The sequence below is a fragment of the Sceloporus occidentalis genome, unplaced genomic scaffold (assembly GCF_023333645.1).
Source record: "Sceloporus occidentalis isolate IW3139 unplaced genomic scaffold, rSceOcc1.0.p SCAF_5, whole genome shotgun sequence".
NCBI lineage: Eukaryota > Metazoa > Chordata > Lepidosauria > Squamata > Phrynosomatidae > Sceloporus > Sceloporus occidentalis.
This window is the reverse complement of record NW_028316985.1, coordinates 173,786,388-173,808,553: the sequence shown is the minus strand read 5'-3', so window position 1 is coordinate 173,808,553 and position 22,166 is coordinate 173,786,388. Positions and strand designations below refer to the sequence as shown.

General features: G+C 39.0%; 2 protein-coding genes across 6 annotated transcripts in view; one reads left to right on the top strand and one right to left on the bottom strand.

Annotated features, from left to right (window-relative positions):
- PTPN13 (protein tyrosine phosphatase non-receptor type 13) overlaps positions 1-15,633 on the top strand; it is a 171,392-nt gene extending 155,759 nt beyond the window's left edge. For 4 of the 5 annotated variants that reach the window (XM_089526165.1, XM_089526164.1, XM_089526162.1 and 1 more), the window contains 9 exons: positions 1,297-1,376; positions 1,917-1,972; positions 3,769-3,872; positions 5,647-5,783; positions 8,140-8,230; positions 9,891-10,228; positions 11,219-11,434; positions 12,095-12,157; positions 14,737-15,633. In XM_089526165.1, the coding sequence (XP_089382291.1) occupies positions 1,297-1,376; positions 1,917-1,972; positions 3,769-3,872; positions 5,647-5,783; positions 8,140-8,230; positions 9,891-10,228; positions 11,219-11,434; positions 12,095-12,157; positions 14,737-14,814 (1,163 nt within the window). In that variant the 3' untranslated portion in view covers positions 14,815-15,633. The remainder of the gene's footprint in view (positions 1-1,296; positions 1,377-1,916; positions 1,973-3,768; positions 3,873-5,646; positions 5,784-8,139; positions 8,231-9,890; positions 10,229-11,218; positions 11,435-12,094; positions 12,158-14,736) is intronic. The other variant, XM_089526163.1, reaches the window with a different exon arrangement.
- A 3,148-nt stretch (positions 15,634-18,781) lies between these two features.
- Positions 18,782-20,155, bottom strand: CUNH4orf36 (chromosome unknown C4orf36 homolog). Its single transcript, XM_089527112.1, has 3 exons — positions 20,091-20,155; positions 19,572-19,729; positions 18,782-19,035 (listed from the first exon to the last, which is right to left on the bottom strand). The coding sequence occupies exons 1-3, from the start codon at positions 20,153-20,155 to the stop codon at positions 18,893-18,895; spliced, it is 366 nt and encodes a 121-aa protein (XP_089383238.1). The 3' UTR covers positions 18,782-18,892.
- Positions 20,156-22,166: the final 2,011 nt, after the last annotated feature.

The following is a 22,166-nucleotide window of genomic DNA, read 5'->3' as shown; positions in this document are numbered from 1 at the left end:
TACATTCACAGATTCTTTGACCTGTGCCAAATTAATGCTTTCATTTCTTCAACTTGCACAGCTATAGATCTAAAAGTGCAGACTCTGTTTTTTTAAAATATCTTGGAAAATAAATTCTGCTGTGTAGTTTAAAGTACTTGTGTCAGTCTTGTGAAACTGCATCATTTTTCTTTGAAGAAAAGACCTTGTGTAGTGTTGTAGTGGCACCAGAGAGTTCCTCCTGGCTCATCTTTCTTTTTTCAACTGGGCATTTGTCTCACTATGCTTGATTTCCCATCATTTCAGAGATCCTCAGTTTCTCTCCAGCTCTCATTTCTTGCATCTCATTTGTTTGCTACTTTTGAATCTGTGGTGGCTGCAGATACGGGGCCCACAGATACAGAAAACCAACTGTAATATCAGAAGGAATGTACATGACCAAAATACTCTGGCCAAACCAAGAGAAATATATAAATGCCTATTTGAGATTTCCCCCACAAAAATTTTTTAACACAATTTATCTTCTATGTTTTGCCAAGAGTCTCCCCCCCCCCCCCCCGCCGCCACCCTTCTCTAAGACCCAGTTAGCAGACAGCCTTAGTAATGGGCACATGGATGAATGCTTAAATCTTTTGTGAGCAGGTATAAATAGAAGCTGCCTTCAGGTTGAGAATGACAGCTTGGTATTTGCAGAGATTCAATAGTGTAGAAACCTGAAATACCAAGATTTCAGGCACAGGTTTCACATAGAGGATGCTGTGTGTGTTATATGCCTTCAAGTCATTTTTGACTTATGGCGACCCTAAGGTGAACCTATCATGGGGTTTTCTTTGCAAGATTTTTTTCAGAGGGGGTTTGCCTTTGCCTTCCTCTGAGACTGAGAGACTCTAACTTGTCCAGATCTTTCCTTGGCTGAGCAGGGATTCAAACCCTGGTCTCCAGAGTTGTAGTCCAGCTAACCATACTGACTCTCAGAGGATATTCTCCTCTTCAGATTATCACTGTTCGTGTGAAGACAGCCTGAGCAAATGAGATAGAATTAGCCTGCTCCTTCTCATCATGTCTTCTGTTTAACATCATCCTAAATTTTTGATGGGTACTCTATGTGGAACATTTAGATGTTTTCCAAATTAAGCCCATTGATATACATGTCTTTGTGAGTTGTGTGATAAGCACATATTCACCTGATACAACCCAACATCACCATTACAGTGTTTGTCTTCTAATGACATAAATTAGTGCATGCTGTCAAAGATAAGCAGGCTTCCTTTGGGTGCTGGTCTTTTCTTGCAGCTTCTTTTTTCTCTCTCTCTACAGAGGCAAATGGGAAAGTTTCAGAAGAGAAGTCAGAAGACACTGATTGCGATGGGTCATCTTTGCCTGAAGATTTCCCTGAGGTGAAATAAATGTGGTGATGATCATGGCATTATTATTATTTCCAAGCAGATTAATACCAAATGGCTCAGATATTCCAACCCCCTTCTGGAGCATCTTGTTCTTACAAGGGTCTATACTCTGACCCTGTCCAATTTTCTTTTACCTTCTTGCCTTTTTTTGAGTGGTGCAGTTCTGCAGCAAAGTTATCTTCCATTTGCCCATTTCATCCTGCTACCTTTGCTGTCTCTTGAAAAAGCTAGGTGTTCAAAAGCAGATAAATAATGAAATAAAAATGAGTTGGGACAGATATTCATTGGTCATAAACCATTCCTGCATGTCTACAGTGAAATAAATGTGCCCTGAAGCAAATCAAAATAGTAGTGAAATTTCAGCAATCTTCCAGGTCTACATTCAGTCAAGATGCTCCACTTTTGCTAGAAGTAGTCAATAATTGAAAGGCAGGGAATTGGTTCTCCCACTTATCCCCCAACTTTACCCCTCACCTGTACTGCTATTTTTTGTCATTCATTACAAACATTTTGACCTGCTTTTTCCCTTAGCCACCCCAGCTAAATGGCTGTGAAGATCACAACAATGGCAGAAGAATTTCTGAAAGGTGAGCTCATTCATGGAACTATATACAAACATCTGAAATGCTGGCCTTAACTTTCTGTGACCACTCAGTGTCCCAGGGCAGCATAGTATCCTGAAGACAGATAATATATCCCTTAACTTCAGTGTTGGGCAGGATGTTGGCCTCCAGATATTTGTTGGACTGCAGCTGTCATCAGTCTTAACCAGTATCATCAGTGGTGAGTAAAGCTAGAAGTTGTAATCCAACAACATCTGGAGGGGTGTATGATTCCTACCATCATATAGGACAACTGAACAGTGAGATAAAATGGTGTGTTCACATTGGAAGATTATACCTTCTAGAGTGCACAGCAAATCACAAGCCCTTGCAGAGGGGGTTCTGAGATCCAGATATGGACACTAGTGATTCACTTCGGTTGACAAGATATTCCAGAACGGGGCTGCCTATTTTTAATCATAGTTACTTCTTTTACCATTCAAGAGCTCAGGCCAGTTTCATAACATTAAAACACCATCACAGGCATATCTCTTCCAGGCTATTTCATAATAGATTCCCATAATCCACTGAACTCAGTGAGGAAACTCTGTTCACTTGGCTGTACACCACTTTACCTAACAACCTCAATCCAAAACAGCATTAAACTATCTTAAGCCCATTGGAAAAAATTATCTCAAGCTTAAGCATGGCTCTCTGTGATGGATCATAGCCTCAGTCCAATTGTTAATTCCAGAGTAGACTCACTGAGAATGTTATAAATCAGCATGTACATAAATTCCAGGCAAGGTACAAAGCATTAGTTATTAGCTTTTAGACCCTACATGGTTTCAGTCCAGGTTACTTACGGGATCGATTTCTACCATATAATCCACCCTGTACACTCAGGTCTTCTGCGGGACATTTACTCCAGTCATCCTTGACTAGGTTAGCAAATAGCAGCTATCACTCTAAGGACTTTTTCTTCAGCTGCCCCTGGACTGTAGAATACACTGTCTGAATTTAAAACAGCTTTAAAAGCCAGTCTCTTATGGCAGGCCTATCCAGGTGATTTTTACATTATGAATTTTAAATTAAGAGTTTTAAATTAAGGACCGTTTTAATATATATTGATCTTATATGTTTTTTTAAAACTAATGTTATGTATTTTAACTGATTTCTGTGGTTTAACCGTTATTATGTGTTTTTAACTGATATGTACTATATTTTAATCTATTGCTGTCCCCCCCAATCTATGGAGAGGAGCAACTAAGAAATAAATAGTATTACTATTATTATTATTATTATTATTATTATTATTGATAAACTGACTCAGTAAGTTGGGACTAACAGTTGAATTTAGGCCTCTTTCTGTAGAAGGATGCATATTTATGTTTCAGTTCTACCAAGGGCATTTAATCCTTTTTATATTCTTAGAAATATGTATTGTTTTTTATATAGAATAATGGTGGAAATCATGTGGCCTAGTACAGAACCAACAACTGATGTATGGGATTTATGCCATTTGATTTCAAGTAGCCTGCTCTGGAGATCAGGTTTCATTTAATACCTACAGATTATTCTTCATTTTGAGACAGTATGTCAAATAGCTTAGCCTATGAAATAACAATTGGAACTGCATTCCTCATAGAAAACATATTGTGTATTTGATATATATATATATATATATATATATATATATATATATATATTATCATTACATCCATTTAATTTGCAGCTTCTGTTATTTGAAACATTTGAAGTACTAAGTTGTGGGATTTTTTGGTCTTTGGGTAGAATTGGAGCACTTTTTTGTCATTTACCGGCACATTTGTCTTTTTAAGATTACCTCATCAGCCTCTGATGGTTCAGGGAGATGATGATGAGATTACATGGGGAAGTGATGAATTGCCAATTGAATCAATAAACCAGCAGTCAACTGTAGAAGGTAAACAGCCATTGGAATCTTCTCTATAGAAAAGAGCCATTTTGTCACACTCCAGCAGCTAGGTCACCCTGGATGTGGCTATATTAAGTACAAACCTTGAAATTGGGTATCTGCTCAAAACCTAGTTTTGTCGTAGATGTATAGTGTTTTCTTGTGTTATTGTTTTTGCATAAACCACAAGTTTCATAACACCACTCTCAGCACTTTAACAGACTGATTTGGGCCTGTTAACTAGGAACCTTGATTTGATCTTTGAGTTACATATCACATATCTATAATTTGATCTATGGGTAACATATATTTCAAATTACAAGAAAAGAGATTCTCCCTAAAAATTAGAAGGAACTTTTTATTGTAAGAGTTGTTCATTGGTGAAATAGGCTGCCTCAGAGGGAGGCGGACTCTCCATGTTTGGAGTTTTTTTAAACAGAGGATGGATGAACATCTTTCAGGAGTGTTTTTAGTTGGGTTTTCCTATACAGCAGAGAATTTGATTAGATGACCCTTGTGGTTCCTTCCAGCTCTAAGATTCTATGATTCCATCATGCTGTAATTTGTCAGTGGTGTTACAAAACATGGGGTTTGTACTGTAAACACCTACAAAACTTTGGCATAGGTTTTGAGAGAAAACCAAATCTCAGCATTCATAAATAACACAGTTTTTGGATCCACCCATGTAGATTGCAACAGCCTAGATACACCCAGTACCAAGGGCCATTGCAGTGTCCTGGGTAAAGACCTGTATTTGCTCAGAATTTGTTCTGACATAGCAGCTTATAGTCGACACACCATTTGACTGGTATTCAAGTGCCAGTTTTGGAGACTCCAGCTTCATCAGTTGATAATAGGGATGGATGATTAGCGTACCAACTAATTCCACTAATCCGTCCACTGCTAGTTTTTTCTGTGAATTATAGCTCAAGAACTGATGAGCAGTTTCTACACACCAGTATTCAAGAGTATAAGCTGCTATCTAGTCATCTTTTCTACCAAATACCATAAATTTATCTAATACAAAAGAACATGATAGTCTTACTGAACCTGACCAGAGGCCTATGTCATTCAGGATTCTCTTCCTGCAGTGGCAATTCAGATGCCTATGAGAAGCCCCACAAGCAGGATGTGAGCATCCTCCCATTTCTGATCCCCAGCAAATGGTATTAAGAGACCTTCTGTCTGTGGCACTGGAGGTGATACATAGACTTGTTTAATAGCCATTGATAGCATGTTTCTCATCTTTGAAAGCCCTTTGGGCTGATAGCTATCACTACATCTTGTGTTAATGAGTTCTGTAGTTTAATAATGTACTATACAGAGAAGTATTTCCTCTAGTTTCTCCTGAATCCTGCACCATTCAGTTTAATTGGATGTCTCTCCTCCCAGGTTCTGGTCTTAATGCGAGAGAGAGAGAAATGGTTCCAGTTTGTTAATTGTGCAAGAAAACTAGTGACATGGGTGTGCTGCCTTATTTTATTTTCCCTGTTAAATATGAAAAGTTCATGAAAAACTGAATAAACTGCTGTTGGTAGCAAACATAAACGGCCAGAGTACATGAATAATGGGGAGAAAATGTTTACCGTATGGATTATTTATGGGAACCTTTATAAAAACTATGATCATAATTAACTGCTGACAGCCTAAACACAGTCTGCCCTACAGATGCAGGTAACCACTGCTATATTTCATGGTCTGGCATTGCCAGATGGGCTGCTCTCTCTGCATGGATTTTTATAGACACCAATAAATCCATCTCTTATGCCATATTGCCTTTCAGTCACAAATGAAGAGTTTCCTGTGCTTTCAGTCATTCAAGTGCTTCCTTTGGGCAAATACACAGGGTCCAACCTAAAGTCAACTATCCGGATGCTACGAGGCCTGTTGGAACAAGGAGTCCCTTCTAAGGAGATTGAGGTGAGTGGCTACAGTCATGTATGGCTCAGTGTAGAGTAATAGATCTGCATGCAGGTCTATACTAAGTTGAATCGTATCACCCTGATTTACTGAACAGAAGTGTCTCTTCATAGCCAGATATGAAATGATGACATAGTGCTGACATCTACAAGTGTCCTCTGAGGGACTTAGTGTTGCTGTAATTATTGCATGTTTGGCTGCATACTCATAGCCAGACCCAAAATGATTACAGCAGCCCTGAGCTCCCCAGATTATGCTGGTAGATCTCAGCACCAATGTTCTCATTTCACCTCTGGCTATGGGGAGACACTTCTATGATCCTGCCAGTTCTTAAAGCATGAAATGACCATGCAAGGGCTTCAGAACGGGTGCTGTGAAGGGAGGAAGGGAAAGGAAGGGTGCCCCAAAAAGGACATAAACTTGTCTAAGGTAAAGTTAGGCATATTTCCTAATGAGATGCTAACACTCTTAGACACGAGCAGATGTGGGTTTTTCCTTTTATATGGTGAGGAAACTAAGAACATTGCTTTTGTTCTGGTACTTCACATTTCTCTAGCGGTTGATCCTGGGAATAGGTTATTTGTGGGTGACCTTCCATAAGAGCTCATTGCTGAAGATAAATTGTTACTTTTAGAGACAATATATATCATAATCCTCCAGCTACCCAGGCCTATGTTATTTTTATTCCCAAAAAAGTAAATTCCAAGCTCTGCTCTGTACACACCCTTATTTTACAGCTTTTTCTTTTGAATTGTTTTGAAGATGCACATATCCCACCCCCCAAGCACTAATACAACAAACAGCCTTTCTGGCCTAGTTAACCACCTCCAGCAGCCAGTTACATATGGGTACTTTTTGACAGATGTCCAGTGTTCAGTCTTTTCCCCCTTAATTGTATAAGTGTTCAGTCTTTCACCCCTTAATTGACATTTCTGTACAAAGTGAGGAAAAGGAATCAATGAAGTAGTGAAAAAACATAGGAGGGTTAGAAGTGGAAAATCCCACCATCTGAACCCACCATAAAATTGCATTAAATGCAGTTGTGCAATAAAAATGTCATCTGGAAGCACACCTGGCCATCTAGAGAAGTGAGCAACTATGCTGAAATTATGTCTGGTTTCACAATGTAGGCATTCTTGGAGGAGTGTCATTTTCCTGTATAGCTGTTCTCATTTATGTTGCATGCTGCTTGCTCAAGAAAATAGCGTTGATACTCAATCCACATTTGAATCCCAGCTTCTCGTCACTGAACCCAAAGACTGTGGGCAGGTTGTTATATAGACAATGGTTATGTTAGAGTTAGAGATGGAAAAGAAAAAAATAAGGAGTCAAGATTCTCAATGAAGTACCCATGACACACTCCCAAGATTTGTTGCAATTCTGTTCGTAGAATTTGCCTTGGACATTTGCACATTTGCCAATCTTGTGCTTTTCAGAGAAATAAAATATACACCAACCCATGCATGTTATTAATATTTGAATGGTTAACAGTGTGTACAGTAAAAAAACACTTGCAAACATATTTTCTTCTGTGGGGCAAAAAGGCTGTAGAAAATTGTGTAAACTAGGGAAAAATGCATATAGAAAATGCATGTGCTGGAATTAGAATCAGAATCCTAAATTCAACCAATAGCTACAAACTAGATATTTAAATTTAAACAAGTGTTTGAATATTTTCCTATTCAGCAATCTATTATTTATTCTTACCATGTTCACCCTCATTCTTCTGTTACTCATTTTTACTCAGTTGTATGTTCCTTGTTTTGTATTCATTTTTAATAATATTTATTAACATAAAGTGGCTAACATTTTCTAGGATTTCAGTTATTCCCAAACTGTACTAGCCAATATTACTGATTTGTCCCTCATTTTACTGTGGTCATTCATCATTATCTTCTTGAATAATAATTTAAGACCAGATGCTTTAACCAGCAGAGTATTCCTCCAAAGTTACAATCGATTTATCAGCAGAGGCAATTTTGAAATCAGCGGGCCTGAAAATTAACTGAAACTTTCAAGTTATTAAACAAACGCTTATCTCACAGTTATTCCAGATGTCTCAGTATACTGGTATTGATAATATTGCATTTATTTTGTTTTAATTGGGACTGGTTCCTATGAAGACGACTGTTTTAAAAAGAAAAAAAAAAGAAACAAGTAAGAACTACTAATAATTGGTTGACAAATGCAACTCTTTCCAGGGTGAATGCTGTAAGATATCTTTTCTACTTCACGCATTTCTAAGCCTGTCTCGGATCTGTTGAAAATGTTTAAGTTACGTATACTGTCAATCATTCTGTTGGGTAATAGCCCTTCTCTTCCAAAAATCTCATGTAGTCAACATGTTTTATTATAGAACCTTCATGACTTGAAGCCTTTGGATCAGTGTCTGGTGGGCCAAACCAAGGAAAATAGGAAGAAGAACAGATATAAGAACATATTGCCATGTAAGTCCTGGCTTCCACAAGCAAGCCTGTAATTTAATTTAATTTAATTTAATTTAATTTAATTTAATTTAATTATTTATTTATTTATATATAATACTTTAAGGATTTTTAAAAAATTAGAATTTAAAAGGGGGGGTCAGATTAGCACATTAATTTCTTTCACACAGATTCTCTGTACCAGAGGATAGCTGCATCAATGGTCAACAAAAGTACAGTAGAAACTCTGGGTGGGATTTGATGGACAGGGGGTGAAGGTTGGGGAGGAGGACAACTCCTTTTGTGGCAGTGGCAGTGGAAATGGTGGATTCTAAGTCAGTGGGTTGGTGAATCTGTTCTAGGTTTCAGGGTAGACATTCCCCCTCTTTTTGACAGCTCTTTTTTGGTCGTTTCATTCTTTCGACAGATCTACATTATAGCCTGGTCCACTCTTTCGACCATTGCAGATGCTTGTTTTCCCCATCTCTCTCAATGTAGCACACTGAGGTTTTTGTTGCTCTCTCTCTTTTTCTTTCTCAGTCCACGCCAAATGCCGCTTTTTTCCTCTCAATCGACTTGACACCATCTAGTGTTCAGTCTTGCATTTACAAGCTAAAAGATTGCAATCTGCTTTTTAATCACTATTTGACAGTCCTCTGGTCCCTAACCCATCAGATAAGCGTGATTTCCTGAATATACTTTATAGGAGCTATCTGAGGCGCCAAACCTATATGAACAGATGGAGTTCAACACTTGGACAACTCCTTTACAGTTTGGACTGAAATTTTAAAGGATTCATGATACACTGTTGTGTGCCTTCAAGTTGTTTCTGCTTATGGCAAACTTGTCATAGCAATAGCAAGTACATTTCTATACCGCTTATCAGTGCACTTAAGCACTCCCTAAGCGGTTGACAATGTGTAAGCTAATTGCCCTAACAAACTCGGTACTCATTTTAGTGACCTATGGAAGGATACAAGGCTGAGTGGACCCTAGAGCCCTGCCTAGGATCAAACTCACAACCTTGCGGCTGTGAATGTATGACATTTAACCACTGCACCACCAGGGCTCCCAGGTTTTCTTGGCAAGATTTGTTCAGAGTACATTTGCCATTGTTGTCCCCAGGCTGAGAGAATGACACGACATTTATTTGAATTTGGTTAGAACTGGTTCAGATGACCTGTTAAAAGAAAGAACAGAATAGAACTAGTTGATAAACATAGCATTTTTGGATAAATACAGTAATTTTTTTTTCTAGTTCACGTATTTCTGTGCTTGACTCAGATCTGGTGAAAATCTTTAAATGATGGAAGCCACCATGTAGGCCTCCCCAAATTATTAGTCAGCAAATCTGAAATAATGATATATTTCCACCCCCATTTATGACTTCCACCACTTCTTTCCCTTTCATCTGTTGTTTCATCTGTTTCATATTTAAGATTGCAAATGTAAATAACATAAATGTTTTTGGTTTTAATCTGTATTGTTTTAAATATGTTGTCAGTCACCTTGAGTCCCATTATTGGGAGAAAGGCAGGATGATGATGATGATGATGATGATGATGATGATGATGATGATAGAATTGTAAACTCATCTAATCAGATAGTTTCCATGCACAGAGATGACCTGATAATGATGGTGATGCTGGCAAATTACATGATTCTTTTATGTTGCGAATTGCAGATGATACCACAAGGGTTCCTTTAGGGTCTGAAGGTGGCTACATCAATGCCAGCTTTATACGGATGCCGGTGGGGAGCAAGGAATATGTTTATATTGCATGCCAAGGACCCCTTCCTACTACCGTAGCAGACTTTTGGCAGATGGTTTGGGAACAAAATTGCACTGTCATAGCCATGATGACCCAGGAAGTAGAAGGGGAAAAGGTCAAATGTCAGCGGTATTGGCCTGAAGCTGTTGGCAAAACTACAATGATCAGCGATAGAATCCGGCTCTCCCTTGTGAGGCTGCAGCAGCACAAAGGATTTGTCATTAGAGCTATGGAGCTAGAGGACATTCAGGTAAGTGAGCAAATTGTAACACTGCACATGACAGATTTGTAAGTGAGCATTATAGAGAAGCCAAAATGCCAGGTGACAGTTCTGCTCTTCTGGTTTGTGGCTCCACACCCTGACAGCAGTGATGGGCAATTGTTAAAAAATCCTGAGCCCTCAGAAAGGCCCACAGCCAAGTCTACCACCAATCCCATATGCCAACTACAGCAAGCAAAGATTCTTTCCAGCTCTTTTCTGATCATTGGTGGAGTACAGGTGACAATGCTGGTGCCTGCCATTTTAATTTCCCCATTATACCTCTGGAGGCCCTGACATAGCTTTGCTGAGGAGCAGTGCTGTACAGAAGCATTTTAGTGGAATTAAAGAGGCAGAGCTTGCTTGCTTGAGAGCTTTTCTATTCCTACTCTGCCACTGGCAAGGAAAGAGAAGAATGAGGCTGCCTTGTTGAATGAGTTGCAGGGAAAACAGGAAGGCGTGTTGAGTTCCCTGCCAAATCTGGCCCTGGCCCTGTTTGATTCAGTGGTTTACTTTTGGTAATTTCTTCTAGTTTGCTGGTGAGTGACCAAGGGTTCAAATTTCGATTACCCGGTGAAAGCAGGGCGTGCACGTTTTGGTGGCCAATGCATGTGGCCCATAGGCCACACTTACTATGGCTTCTAACCTATTTCATTCTTCTTGGAAGAGAAGGTAAAAACTTCTTTAAGAGAAAGGACAGGAAAAAGAAGTTGGCTCTTCCATTACTGGCTGAGAATTTACAGAGGTGTAGTCCAAAAAAGGTAGCATATCTGAATCGTTTCAGAAAGTAATATCACATCATCCCCATATAAGAGAGGAAGAGAAAAATACTATAGGCTAGGTGGCTATGAGTCGCATTTGAACAAGGCATTAGAGACAGCTGCCAGGAGCCAATTTTGCATTTGCTTAGAGATTTCTTACTCTTCTCAGGAGCCTTAATGCTTTCTCTTTCTCTCTGTGTGTTTTTCATTTAAAATCTAGACAGGTGAACTCCGGCATATTTCCCATTTAAATTTCACTGCCTGGCCAGATCATGACACCCCTTCTCAACCAGATGATTTGCTCACTTTTATATCCTACATGAGGCGCATTTACAAATCAGGGCCAATCATCACTCACTGCAGTGCTGGCATAGGACGATCAGGGACACTTATTTGCATAGATGTAGTTTTGGGACTAATCAGCCAAGATCTTGAGGTGAGTGAACCCACATGTACTCTCTTAATCCTTCTTTGTATGGTTCTTTGAACTAACATACCATTGTGCATCCATGTGTATTATATTCCATTTAGAACTTTTCCTTTACAGGTATGATAAATCCAATATTCCCTTGGTACATGTTAATGAGAATAGTCTCAGAAATGAGTGATTAGCCACTATAGGCTGACTTCTAACATTCTTATCACACTAGCACTGGGCTAATATGCAAGTCAGTTTGCCATTTTAGAAATGTTTGAGAAATTAATGATTTAAAGCATTTGCACATGAAAAGTTCCTCTGAGCAAAGCTGATTGCATAAATCTAACAGTACTTGTTTTAGACTTTAACAAGCTTTCTCTGAGGTTTGAACTAGATGTTTGTTAGTGGACTCAGATCTTTCAACCCTGGTCTCATCTGAATATCTGTAGACAAGATTGGGGTGACCTGTTATGAAGAATTGCCAAATGAAAAGAGGAATACTTATCTTTGTCCCAGCTGTAAATGTTCACCCGCAGTCACCTCCCTGTTGCTGCTTTTCCTCCAGGCAGAGCTACAAATACATGTTTTGCACTATTGCAGAGAAAAGCAAAGTTCTTGTGCACTCTGTCTTTGGCAGGTGCATTCAAGACTGTTGTATTATGTTTGCCTTTCTTGCAGTTTGACATCTCCGATGTGGTGCGCACAATGCGCCTTCAGAGGCCTGGCATGGTGCAAACCGAGGTATGTATGTACTGGCATTCAACATAAGCTTCAGCTTCTAGTTCCCAGTGACCTTTTCATCAGCATTATGTCCTCAGCTGTGCTAGGAACAAGAGTCTTTGAGAGCCATCTTCAATTTTTGTGTTGCAGGGGTAAAATCCAATGCAGAGAGGAAAGAAATTTGAAATTAAGGAACTTAAGAACATATTTGCTGTGGTGGCTCAGACCAGTATTCTTTCTAGTCCCGTATTATATTCCTGAAATGGCCCAACAAGAGTCCACAAACTGTTTGCTCCTACAAATGCTCCCTAATAACCGGTACCGAGAGATATACTACCTCTGCAGTTGGTAGTAATTGCATAACCATCATGACTTCATAACTACTGATTGCCATATCCTCTGTAAATCTGTATAAAATCTTCTATTAAACCTTTCCAAGTTGGTGCCCTTTAATTCAGCTCATAGTGATATGTGAATTGCTTAGATATACATGTAAGCAAGTCCTTTTTCCATAAATATTTCACTTGCTTAGATGTATATGGTACTTGCTTATTTGTGTAGTCATCTTTGGCACCTGTTCAGTGCATCCGCACATTTAAGTTGCTGGCTGGCATCCTGTTGGTTCATCTAGAGTAGACCATTGTTGAATGATAAGTCAACATGTACCAGTAAGTAGGTCCTATTGATTTAATGGGTCAATTCTAGTCAAGACTAACAACGGAATTTTGAGCCACTGTATGTAATCTAATCCATGTAATCCTTGGTGTTGACATACTGGGGAGTTAAAATTAAAGTGCATATGGGATGACAGCATTGTTCCACTTGGGGTGAGTAAGATGCTACCCATGGCCCTGTGCAACCCCCTAAATCTGCATCCTCCAGAAAAGCACAGTAGTACACCACAAACGATAGACAAGTGGAGAAATTTGTCCTACCATACCCTGAGAACCTTCATTGCCCCAAAACCTATTTCTTCAGTGGTGGTATATTGTCCCCAATATGATACTCAGAAATGACACCTCACTTCTCATGTTCCCAAACAATGGTGGTTCACAGGGAGATTGGGAGGCAAAAATTATCTCCAGGTGTTTCAGGGATCTCCCAGTGGGGCTTCTAGCAAGACTTTACCTGAAAAAGCCAGCTTCCATGCTGGAGGGTTTGTATGATTTCAATAGAAAGGGGTTTCAGAGGTCGTGATTTGAGTCCCCAGTCAGCCATTGAACTCACTGGGTGACATTGGACACAGTGAGTTCAATGGCTGAACTCTGGATTGACCTCATAGGGTTGACCTCATAGGGTTGTTATGAGGACACAGTGGGAAGGAGGGGAACCATGTAACACTGCCTTGAGCACACTGGAAGAGAACATAAAAAATATATCTGGAAAGCTGCCATGCTGCTGGTTAGAACAGACAGTGTAATCCCAGGCTGATCTGAATCCAGCCACTTTGTTACTATAGCCATATGCACATGAGGTCACTTGGGGATAGTTCACCTGCTATCCAGGTGAACACCTAACACGGTAGTAGCATCTGTGTTTTGATTGCAGAATATCCCAGAGTCAATCCTGGCTTCTCCAGGAAAAAGGATCTCAGCTGACCTCAGTCTGAGACTTGGAGAGCTGTTGCCAGTTGTCTTAAAAGTGTTAGACAATACTGAGCTAGATGAACAAATATATAGTCTTAATTCTGTACAAAAATCAGCTTTATGTTTCCACAGCTGCTTGTGGTTTTGATTGGTTACAAACCCAGCTGCATACTTGAATAACTAAAACATGTTTCCCATTTTTTCTCTGAAGGCAGAAGAAAGAAATTGGAACTGAAAATTGCCTGAGTCTATTGGAGCTTAATTTAATTCAAAAATACAATTTCCTTTTGTAGGGGCAATCCTACATAAGCATCTGTCTTAATTCTAGAGCATTCCTGAATCAAACCCCACAGAATATCCCAATGTTATGAAGCTGATTTACTCAGATTGGTTGAAGAAAGAAAGTATATTTCTGAAATGTATTTGGCTTCAGCAAACCCAGGCACATTTGAGAACCTGTTTTTGTCTTATGCTACTTATAGTTCCTCACCCACTTTGCTGCCTTTCCTGCATCACTTGCCATGCACCATATGCCATACTGTGGTGTGGCAGATCTGAGATGCCAGACAAGAGATTATCAAGAATGAAAATTACAAGTACATGTGGGCTGTGGGTTCTGGATGCATGTTGTATTGACATCCACCCTCTTCCAAACCGTCTTGCAAATATGCCCTGAAGCTACAAAAAGATTTAAGTGAAAGAAAAGAGCTTAATGGTCGAAGGATGCAAAGTTGCACAGTATAGTGTGCCCGTGCCATATGCAGCTTCAAGCATACGCTGAAGCCGCATGGCAATCAAACATTGTTTGCAATGGGGTGCAAGCATATGCAGGATTTCCCTTATGCGGGGGGGGGGGGGGTCTGGAACGGATCCCCACATAAGGAAAGGGCCCACTGTACAACATGCGTGTTAGGCTACAGCTATTAAAGGGAATCTCTTCTTCCACAGCCAATTTAATTTGTTCTTAAAGATTTCTGTTCCAATAAATTTATTTCTATCTTCCCCTTTTTGTAGGATCAATACATTTTCTGCTATCAAGTTACTCTGTACATCCTAAAACGTCTGCAAGCAGAAGAACAACAAAGCAGCTAAAATTATAAAGCTGAATGCGTACTAAAATGAGAAAGAGAAAAGAGGCATATTTACACTCCAGAGTTCAACTATAACATTCATTTGCCTCCCGGAGAACTATGGCTCTGTAATAAAGAGCAGAGATCAATAATTCTAAGGGAAGATCTTCCGCACGCTTGTCAAATTACAATTCCCAAGTTTTTTTATGGGAAGCCATGACAATGAACCTGGTATAAACCAATGTTATGTGTGTAGCTTAGCTTTGTCCTTAGTGCATTTTGCCAATATAGTTCCAGTTCCAATGTCTATCAAGGATCAAGTACTACTATAACCCCATCCCTCTTTAAAACAGTGGGATCCTTGTTCATCATTTATATTTAATAGTGCTGCATTTTTGCAGCTGTTTCAGGCTATGATAAGCAATTGGGATTTTTTAAAGAAAGGTTTTTTAATTATTTTTAAAAGAAGTATTAATGCCTTCTGCAAGTTTTTTCCTCAGCTACTTTATAGTTTACTTCTAATGCTGGGGGGTGGGGGTGGGAAATGAGAACAGTATTTTATCTGCTGGATTTTCTTACAGGTACATTTTTATTAGTCTGTTTTCAAAGTTTGTTTATAGCAGAGCTGTCTTTTCAGTGCAGTAGAGCTTTTTATAGAAAATACTTGAAATCAGTATTTAAGCTTTATGGGACGTCTTATTAGTGTAAGGAAAAAATAGCAAATGTTTACTGTATCACAAGTTACAATGTTTACTTTATATAGAGACTTGTATATATTTATATACTTTTACCAAAAAATGTTGAACTTTCAGATGTGTAAGCTTGTAACTGCTGAGGCATTTCCACTGTGTAAATAAAAGAACCCTTTTAAAATATGAAGCGGCTATCCTGTCTGGTGTCCATTTAATCTGTTTTCTTCTGCCTGGTCCTTGTAGCTGCCAGAACAGATTTCAGGATTGGACTGGGAATTATTAGAACCACATAGTTCCAGAAAGACATTGTTTCCAGGCAGTGTATTATCACATGCTCAAAGAGAATGGCTTTCTCTTGTTTTTTAGACACATTTTGAAGTTTGCATAGATTGTGATGTTGTCATATACTTCATATTTCAGAGCACTTGTGCTGTTGGTGGAAAAGCCCTGATAATATAAACTTTTGCAGTAGAAACAGTTTACAATACTAGGGGTTTCTTCAAAGGTAATCTTAAAGCAAAGCAGAGCAGTTTGTAGAAATGGTGAGCTGTCTTTCTGGTGGCTTATCATTTTGTTTCCATTCTCCGTAGTTGAGATAGGGCAAAGCAAGGGAGCTGCTGCGAGTCACTAATAGTGGACTATATAATAATAATAATAATAATAATAATAATAATAATAATAATAATGTTTTATTTACAGACCGCTATTCCGCAATGATCATAGCGGTGTACAGTAAAAATTGCAATACAAAATTAGCCCCTACCCACCCCCTCACTCCCTCCAGGGATGATGACAGTTGGCTGTGGAGGGAGGGCTCTGTCATTTCAGGGCAGTCCCGATGGTGTTGGACCTGCCCCCTCACTCCCTCCAGGCTGGATGATGACAGTTGGCCGTAGTGAACCTGTATGAACCTGTAGTCTTGTTGTTAACATTTCTTTGTAGTTCACACAGCGCTAGGGTAATTAATTGAAAAGTTTTCCTCAGGTACACCAGCCTTATTCCCCTCTCTTGCTTTCTCCGCTCCTTCCCTGCATTGGGCTTTCCACCTACCCCAATTCATTGGGTCACACCTTTTGAGATTTTGTGAAGATTGGGCTATTAGTTTAGAACCAAAAAGATAATTTAGCTAAACCCATGGCCTGCTCCTTATTCAATATTGACAAAACATATTCCTAACTGAGATACTAGTTTCCTTGATTTGCAGTAGTGTTTGGGTTAGTGTTTTTATAATATAGCAGTTAGAACTATGGTGGTTCATGGAACAAATGGGCAGTGGTTCTTCTTGTGTGCTTTCAAGTCATTTCTGACCTAAAACAAACCTACCAGGGAATTCTTTGGGCAGGATTTGTTCAGAGGGGGTTTGCTCTTGCCTTCCTCTGAGGCTGAGAGAGAGTGACTTGCCCAAATTCACCCTTTGGGTTTCCATGGCTGAGCAGGGAATCATTTTTTTCTCATTGAAGAAAATACATTGGATATACATGTACTGTAATAACTAAACTAATGGCTCCATCCTTAGAACTACAATTTTCTTCTGTTCTCCTCCAAAATTCAAATACTAGTTTAAATCAGGCATTGGTGGGTCTCAGGAAAAAAACCAAGACGCCTAAAGTCCATCCATGCCTGACCTAGATGATTATTTAGTCCCTTTTTATAGCTTTGCCCCAGCTGAGTATTTGATAATATGCAATCTAATTAACTGTCATGGTTAACCTTCCTAAGTGAGCAAAGACTTCTCCAGAAGCAAACCAAGCATAAAATGTCAAAAGGAACAAGGAATGAAAGGCAACTAAAGTCATCTAGCAAAACAATAAAAGCTTTTGAAAACGTCCTTAGTAAAATATAAGTCAAGGGTGAGCATAGTATGGCCTGCAGGATTGCCATGCATTTAGAAGGATCATGGATTGTTCTTGCTTTGCAAACTGGATCCATAAGAGCTCTGAGCCAACTACACTGGCACAACTGCTAGGAGCAACAGCAACTGTATGAATCAGCTGTTTGAGGCAGGAGATCGCAAGCAAGAGAAATAAATCCAGCCAAACAACTGAGAGATGCTATTTCTGATTTTGCAAATGGGCTTCTCATGGCAGTTGAATTGGAGGGAGGAATTCCATATGCAGCCCTTGCTGCCTGCAATGTTTTTAATCAAGTTGGGAATAGAAGAACCAAAGCCTGCCTCTAGGCAGAGACAGCCCCTTGTTCGACTGGGGAAATATATCAAGAACCTATTGTGTATGGAGCAAGTCACTATATTTTTATTGCTCTGATTTTTGCTTAGAAATAGAATTGGTGTGTGATACGTGTGGAGATAAGCCAGAGTACATATAAATTTAAATCAGTCCTGTCTTCAGCTGAAAAACTATATGCCTACAGTTGATAATTTCTTTATTAGGATCAGCCAAAACTGCCCAGCTGTGAATGCTGGGTTTTTTACTTATTTATTTTAGACTGACATAGCTAGCCTTAATTTTTTTTAAAAAGTGTGTGATTCTGGATGTGAATAAAAGCAATAGCTTATATATTTCTGAAAACAAACAAACCCTAAGAATGATAAATTGTTCCATAGAACTAAAATATGAAAAATAATGGCTTTTCATTATAATAACTTGTGTCAACACATTCTCCATTCCTCCCTTCCTTCAGTGTAGTCAGGAGAAGGGGCTGGAAGCTTTTGTTTCCATTTTAAATTAACTGCAGTTATGTTTGAACTCTAACTTTGGTTAATCTTCACTATACTTGAAACAAGCAGAAAGAAACCACCTGCAATCCATATGTTGCAAAGCTTTTTCAGAAATCACATCTTTTTCAGAAACCACAGTTATCACAGTTTATGATTCAGATATAATTATGGTTTATGGTGATTCAGATAGGTATGGTTCTGAAATAAGATGTAAAAGCTCTTGATATACACACAGCACTGAAGGTGAATATACATTCATGTCAAACTGAGGGTCTTCTATAGTTGATTATATTGTTGTCTCATATGATATGCTTTCTCTGATATACACACAGCCACAACTGTGAAGGACAAGGACGTGGGGAACAAAACAAGCCCAGTAGTATTGAAGAGTTTTGGCTTACCTTATGGAAATGCCTAATGATCAGAGTTTGGAGAAGATTTTTTTTTAAAACTACACCTTCCAGAACTCCCCATTATCATTGGGAAACTCTCTTTATCTTCATGTCTACCCAAAAGGCATAATGTTACTTATTATATTTTCCCCATAATCATGACCATTAGGAATATTTCATCATTTCCAACTCTATATTTAATAATCAAAATGATGTTACTAGATATGAACGATCCTGTTATGGTTGCAGGAGCCACTCCGATAGCTTGCTTATTGGTTCTGTTAATGACTGGATCATTTTTGTTGGCAGATCCAAAGAACTCATAAATATGAATAAGGTCTAGTTGGGACTGCTTGGGGCCAGTGGTCTTCTTTCCAAAAGCATCCTGCTTCTGAATTCGGACTCTACTTGCTGTGCCAGCTTCTGTTGATGTTGAATGTTCCCAGTTCTTTGGAATTCCGACATCTTCTCTGCCTCTATTGCTACAAAGCAGTAAGTAAAACAGAAAAATGTAATGGGATTTTCATAAAGCACAATGATTGAGAACAAAGATGACCAACTTCTGTATTCTTAGGGGATATACCTTTCACTGACATGGTACAGTGGTTAGAGCAATGGACCATGACTCTGGAGACCAGGGTTCTATTTGATTTGGCCATGGATATCCACGGGATAACCTTTGGTGAATCACACACTTTCAGCCCCAGAAAACCCCATGATAGATTTACCTTAGGGTCACCATAAATTGGAAATAGTTTGAAGGCCCACAACAACAAAATATTTTCCACCAAATTTTGGACTAGGGAGCTAAAAAAATTCCAATATTACTTTGGCTGCACAAGTGTTCATGAGTAGCCAAACGCCATTGAGCAGTTGGAAGCACCCCAACAGACAGCTTTCCACTTGGAAAGTAAAGTGGTCAGTGACAGTGTTAATAGCTTCTATTTCTAAGAAGAAATAGTGTGAGTTGGACCCACCATCAATTCAGTTTCCACCACCCAACACTCCGTAAACTTACTCAGCATGGAAGGTACATATGCTTTCAAAACGGTCGTTACAGGTCGCAATTTGAAAGGAGAGCCCCAACAGATGTCAAAATGGAGAGGATTGACTATTACTTCTTCTGAGGCTAATAACAAAAGTCTTGTAAGTGCGGCAAACTCTAGACGGTCATGCCTGAAATGTCAATATCACAATTGAGGTCCTATGATGAGGGGATGAAACTCAGAGCCAACAGTAGATTAAACCAGCTTCTTTTCCTCTGTTTTTATGCCACCCCATTTTCTTTCCTTCTTGCTCACTCACCAGACTGCCAAGTGATAGAAAAATACTCTTCTCCGATGTCTAAACTGATCCTTTGCAGGGAGTTTAATACTAGGCTGAAGGCTAAATGTGGACCTAAAGCCACCAGTTGCCCAACCTTGTTGGAGGCCCTATGTTTTTTCTAAAAAAAGAATTTTATTTTCATTTTTCTTTTTTTAGTATATCAGTGTACTGTATATCACATTATTTGTACAATGTGGAAAGAAATACATACAGTTGATAAGGGCTGCCTTTCAAGACAGACGTTAGTTTTTTCTTCCTGTACAAGTCGTATTCCATGTTGGACGAATGGTTTTGCCTGTTTACACACACTCACACACACTCTTTCTCTCTACAGAAATATCTGGCTCTCTTCTTGTGGGCACCTATGGCAGGGATACACACAAACATTTAGCTATGCAATTTAGTTCATCCTCATACACATGTTCCAAATGTATGTTAATAGCTGAGATATTAAAGGGATGAAAATTAAATTAAAATAGAAATAACTATCTCCTTGCATTATCTTTTTAGATATTTAAAGCACTAGATAATCATTTAATTTTTTCCTCCTGTGCAGCCTTTAGCAATCATTATGAAAAGGCTGATAATATGAGGAACAGTGGAAAGGACCCAAAAATACAAGCTTGTGGCTTGACAGTGTGAACAAAGGGACAGTAGTAAGTATAATCTGCATACAAAGTTGGAGGTATGTGATCCTGGATGCTGGCAGAGTGTAACTGGGCTTCCACCAACCTCAAAACACCAGTAGTATCTTGTTGATTCCATACAGATTTGAGTTTGGCAGACTTGAGTACTCTGCCAGTACTTTCTTGGCTATATTCCAAGGGAGATAACTTAGAAAAGTTGCTTTTTGAACTACTGTGTGTGCAAGAAACCATGTGGATGGGGTGAACTTATTTTCTGCTGTTCCAGAGGCTGAAATATTGAATCAGTGGGTGCAAATAACTAGAAAAGAGATTCCACCTATACATTAGGAATAGCTTTTTTGCTATTAAGAGCTGTTTGACAATGGAATACGTTATCTCAGAGTGCAGTGGTCTCTCTGTCTTTGGATGTCTTTAAAACTGAAGTTGGATGGCCCTTGCAGTCCAATGCCTACAGTTCATTAGCAAAGAAAAAAGCTCTTTGTAGACAATATGCTGCACCTTGCTATAAATATTCTAAGGACAAGATTCATCCATTCACTTTGGTATATCTTGTTTGAGAGGCAATAAAGTTTGCTCATAGACCTTGCTTGCTACTTACTTGTACTTGTTCTCAAGGATTGTATTTGCTGCTTAATTCTTTCATAATCAAAGACTGCTGTCGTAATACACTTGCTAACTCTACATGAAGTCCATTTCTTATGAGGCTTTTAATGATTATGCTTGACCCTTCATGATCACCTTTAGGTGTCTCCTTTTGTCTCTGACATCTCTCATAGACTTACTAGTGATGTAATAAAGAATACTATACAGCATCATTAATATTTATAACTGGGGGTCTGTTTATGTTCAATAAGAATTAATGTAGTGTGACACAGTTTTGTGAGATATTTGTAGTTTTGTGAGATATTTAGCCTTCTCTGTCAGAGAGCTCTGGTACCACAACTACAAATCCCAGGTTTCCATAACATCGAGCCATGCCTTGAAGCGGTGTCAAGCGGCATTATTTCTGCAGTGTGGCAGCAGCCTCTGATGGCTACTTATCCCATTTCAAATAGTGGAGAAACCCAGAGAAGGACCTTCAGAGATTCTTAGAGGCAAGTGATGTGGAGGCAGGAGAATTTTTTTCACGTACTCCAGTCTTTAATGTAGCATGCTTTAAAAATAAATACAAACATTTTGAACACTTTTGTATTTATTTATTTTTTACTTTGACTATCTACTCCTTTCACTTATTCTCTGATAGCTCATTTTGTACTCAATAGATACAGGACATGTTGCCATGAGCAAAACCTTTATTCTAAAATATTCATTTTTCTCTCAGCCTTCATGTGAAGGCTTCAAGATGGTTCCCTTCTCACAAGACCCATGTCTAGTAGATACAAGAGGAAAGCTGGTTGCACTGATCCATAGAGGGAGGGTACAAAATTCATATTTGGCACATTAATAGAATCATAGAATCATAGAATTGGAAGAGACCACAAAGGCCATCCAGTCCAACCCCCTGCCATGCAGGAACTCCCAATCAATGCACCTCTACAGATGGGCATCCAACCTCCATTTAAAGACCTCCAAAGGAGACTCCACCACTCTCCAAGGGAGTGTGTTCCACTGTCGCATAGTTCTTACTGCCAGGAAGTTCC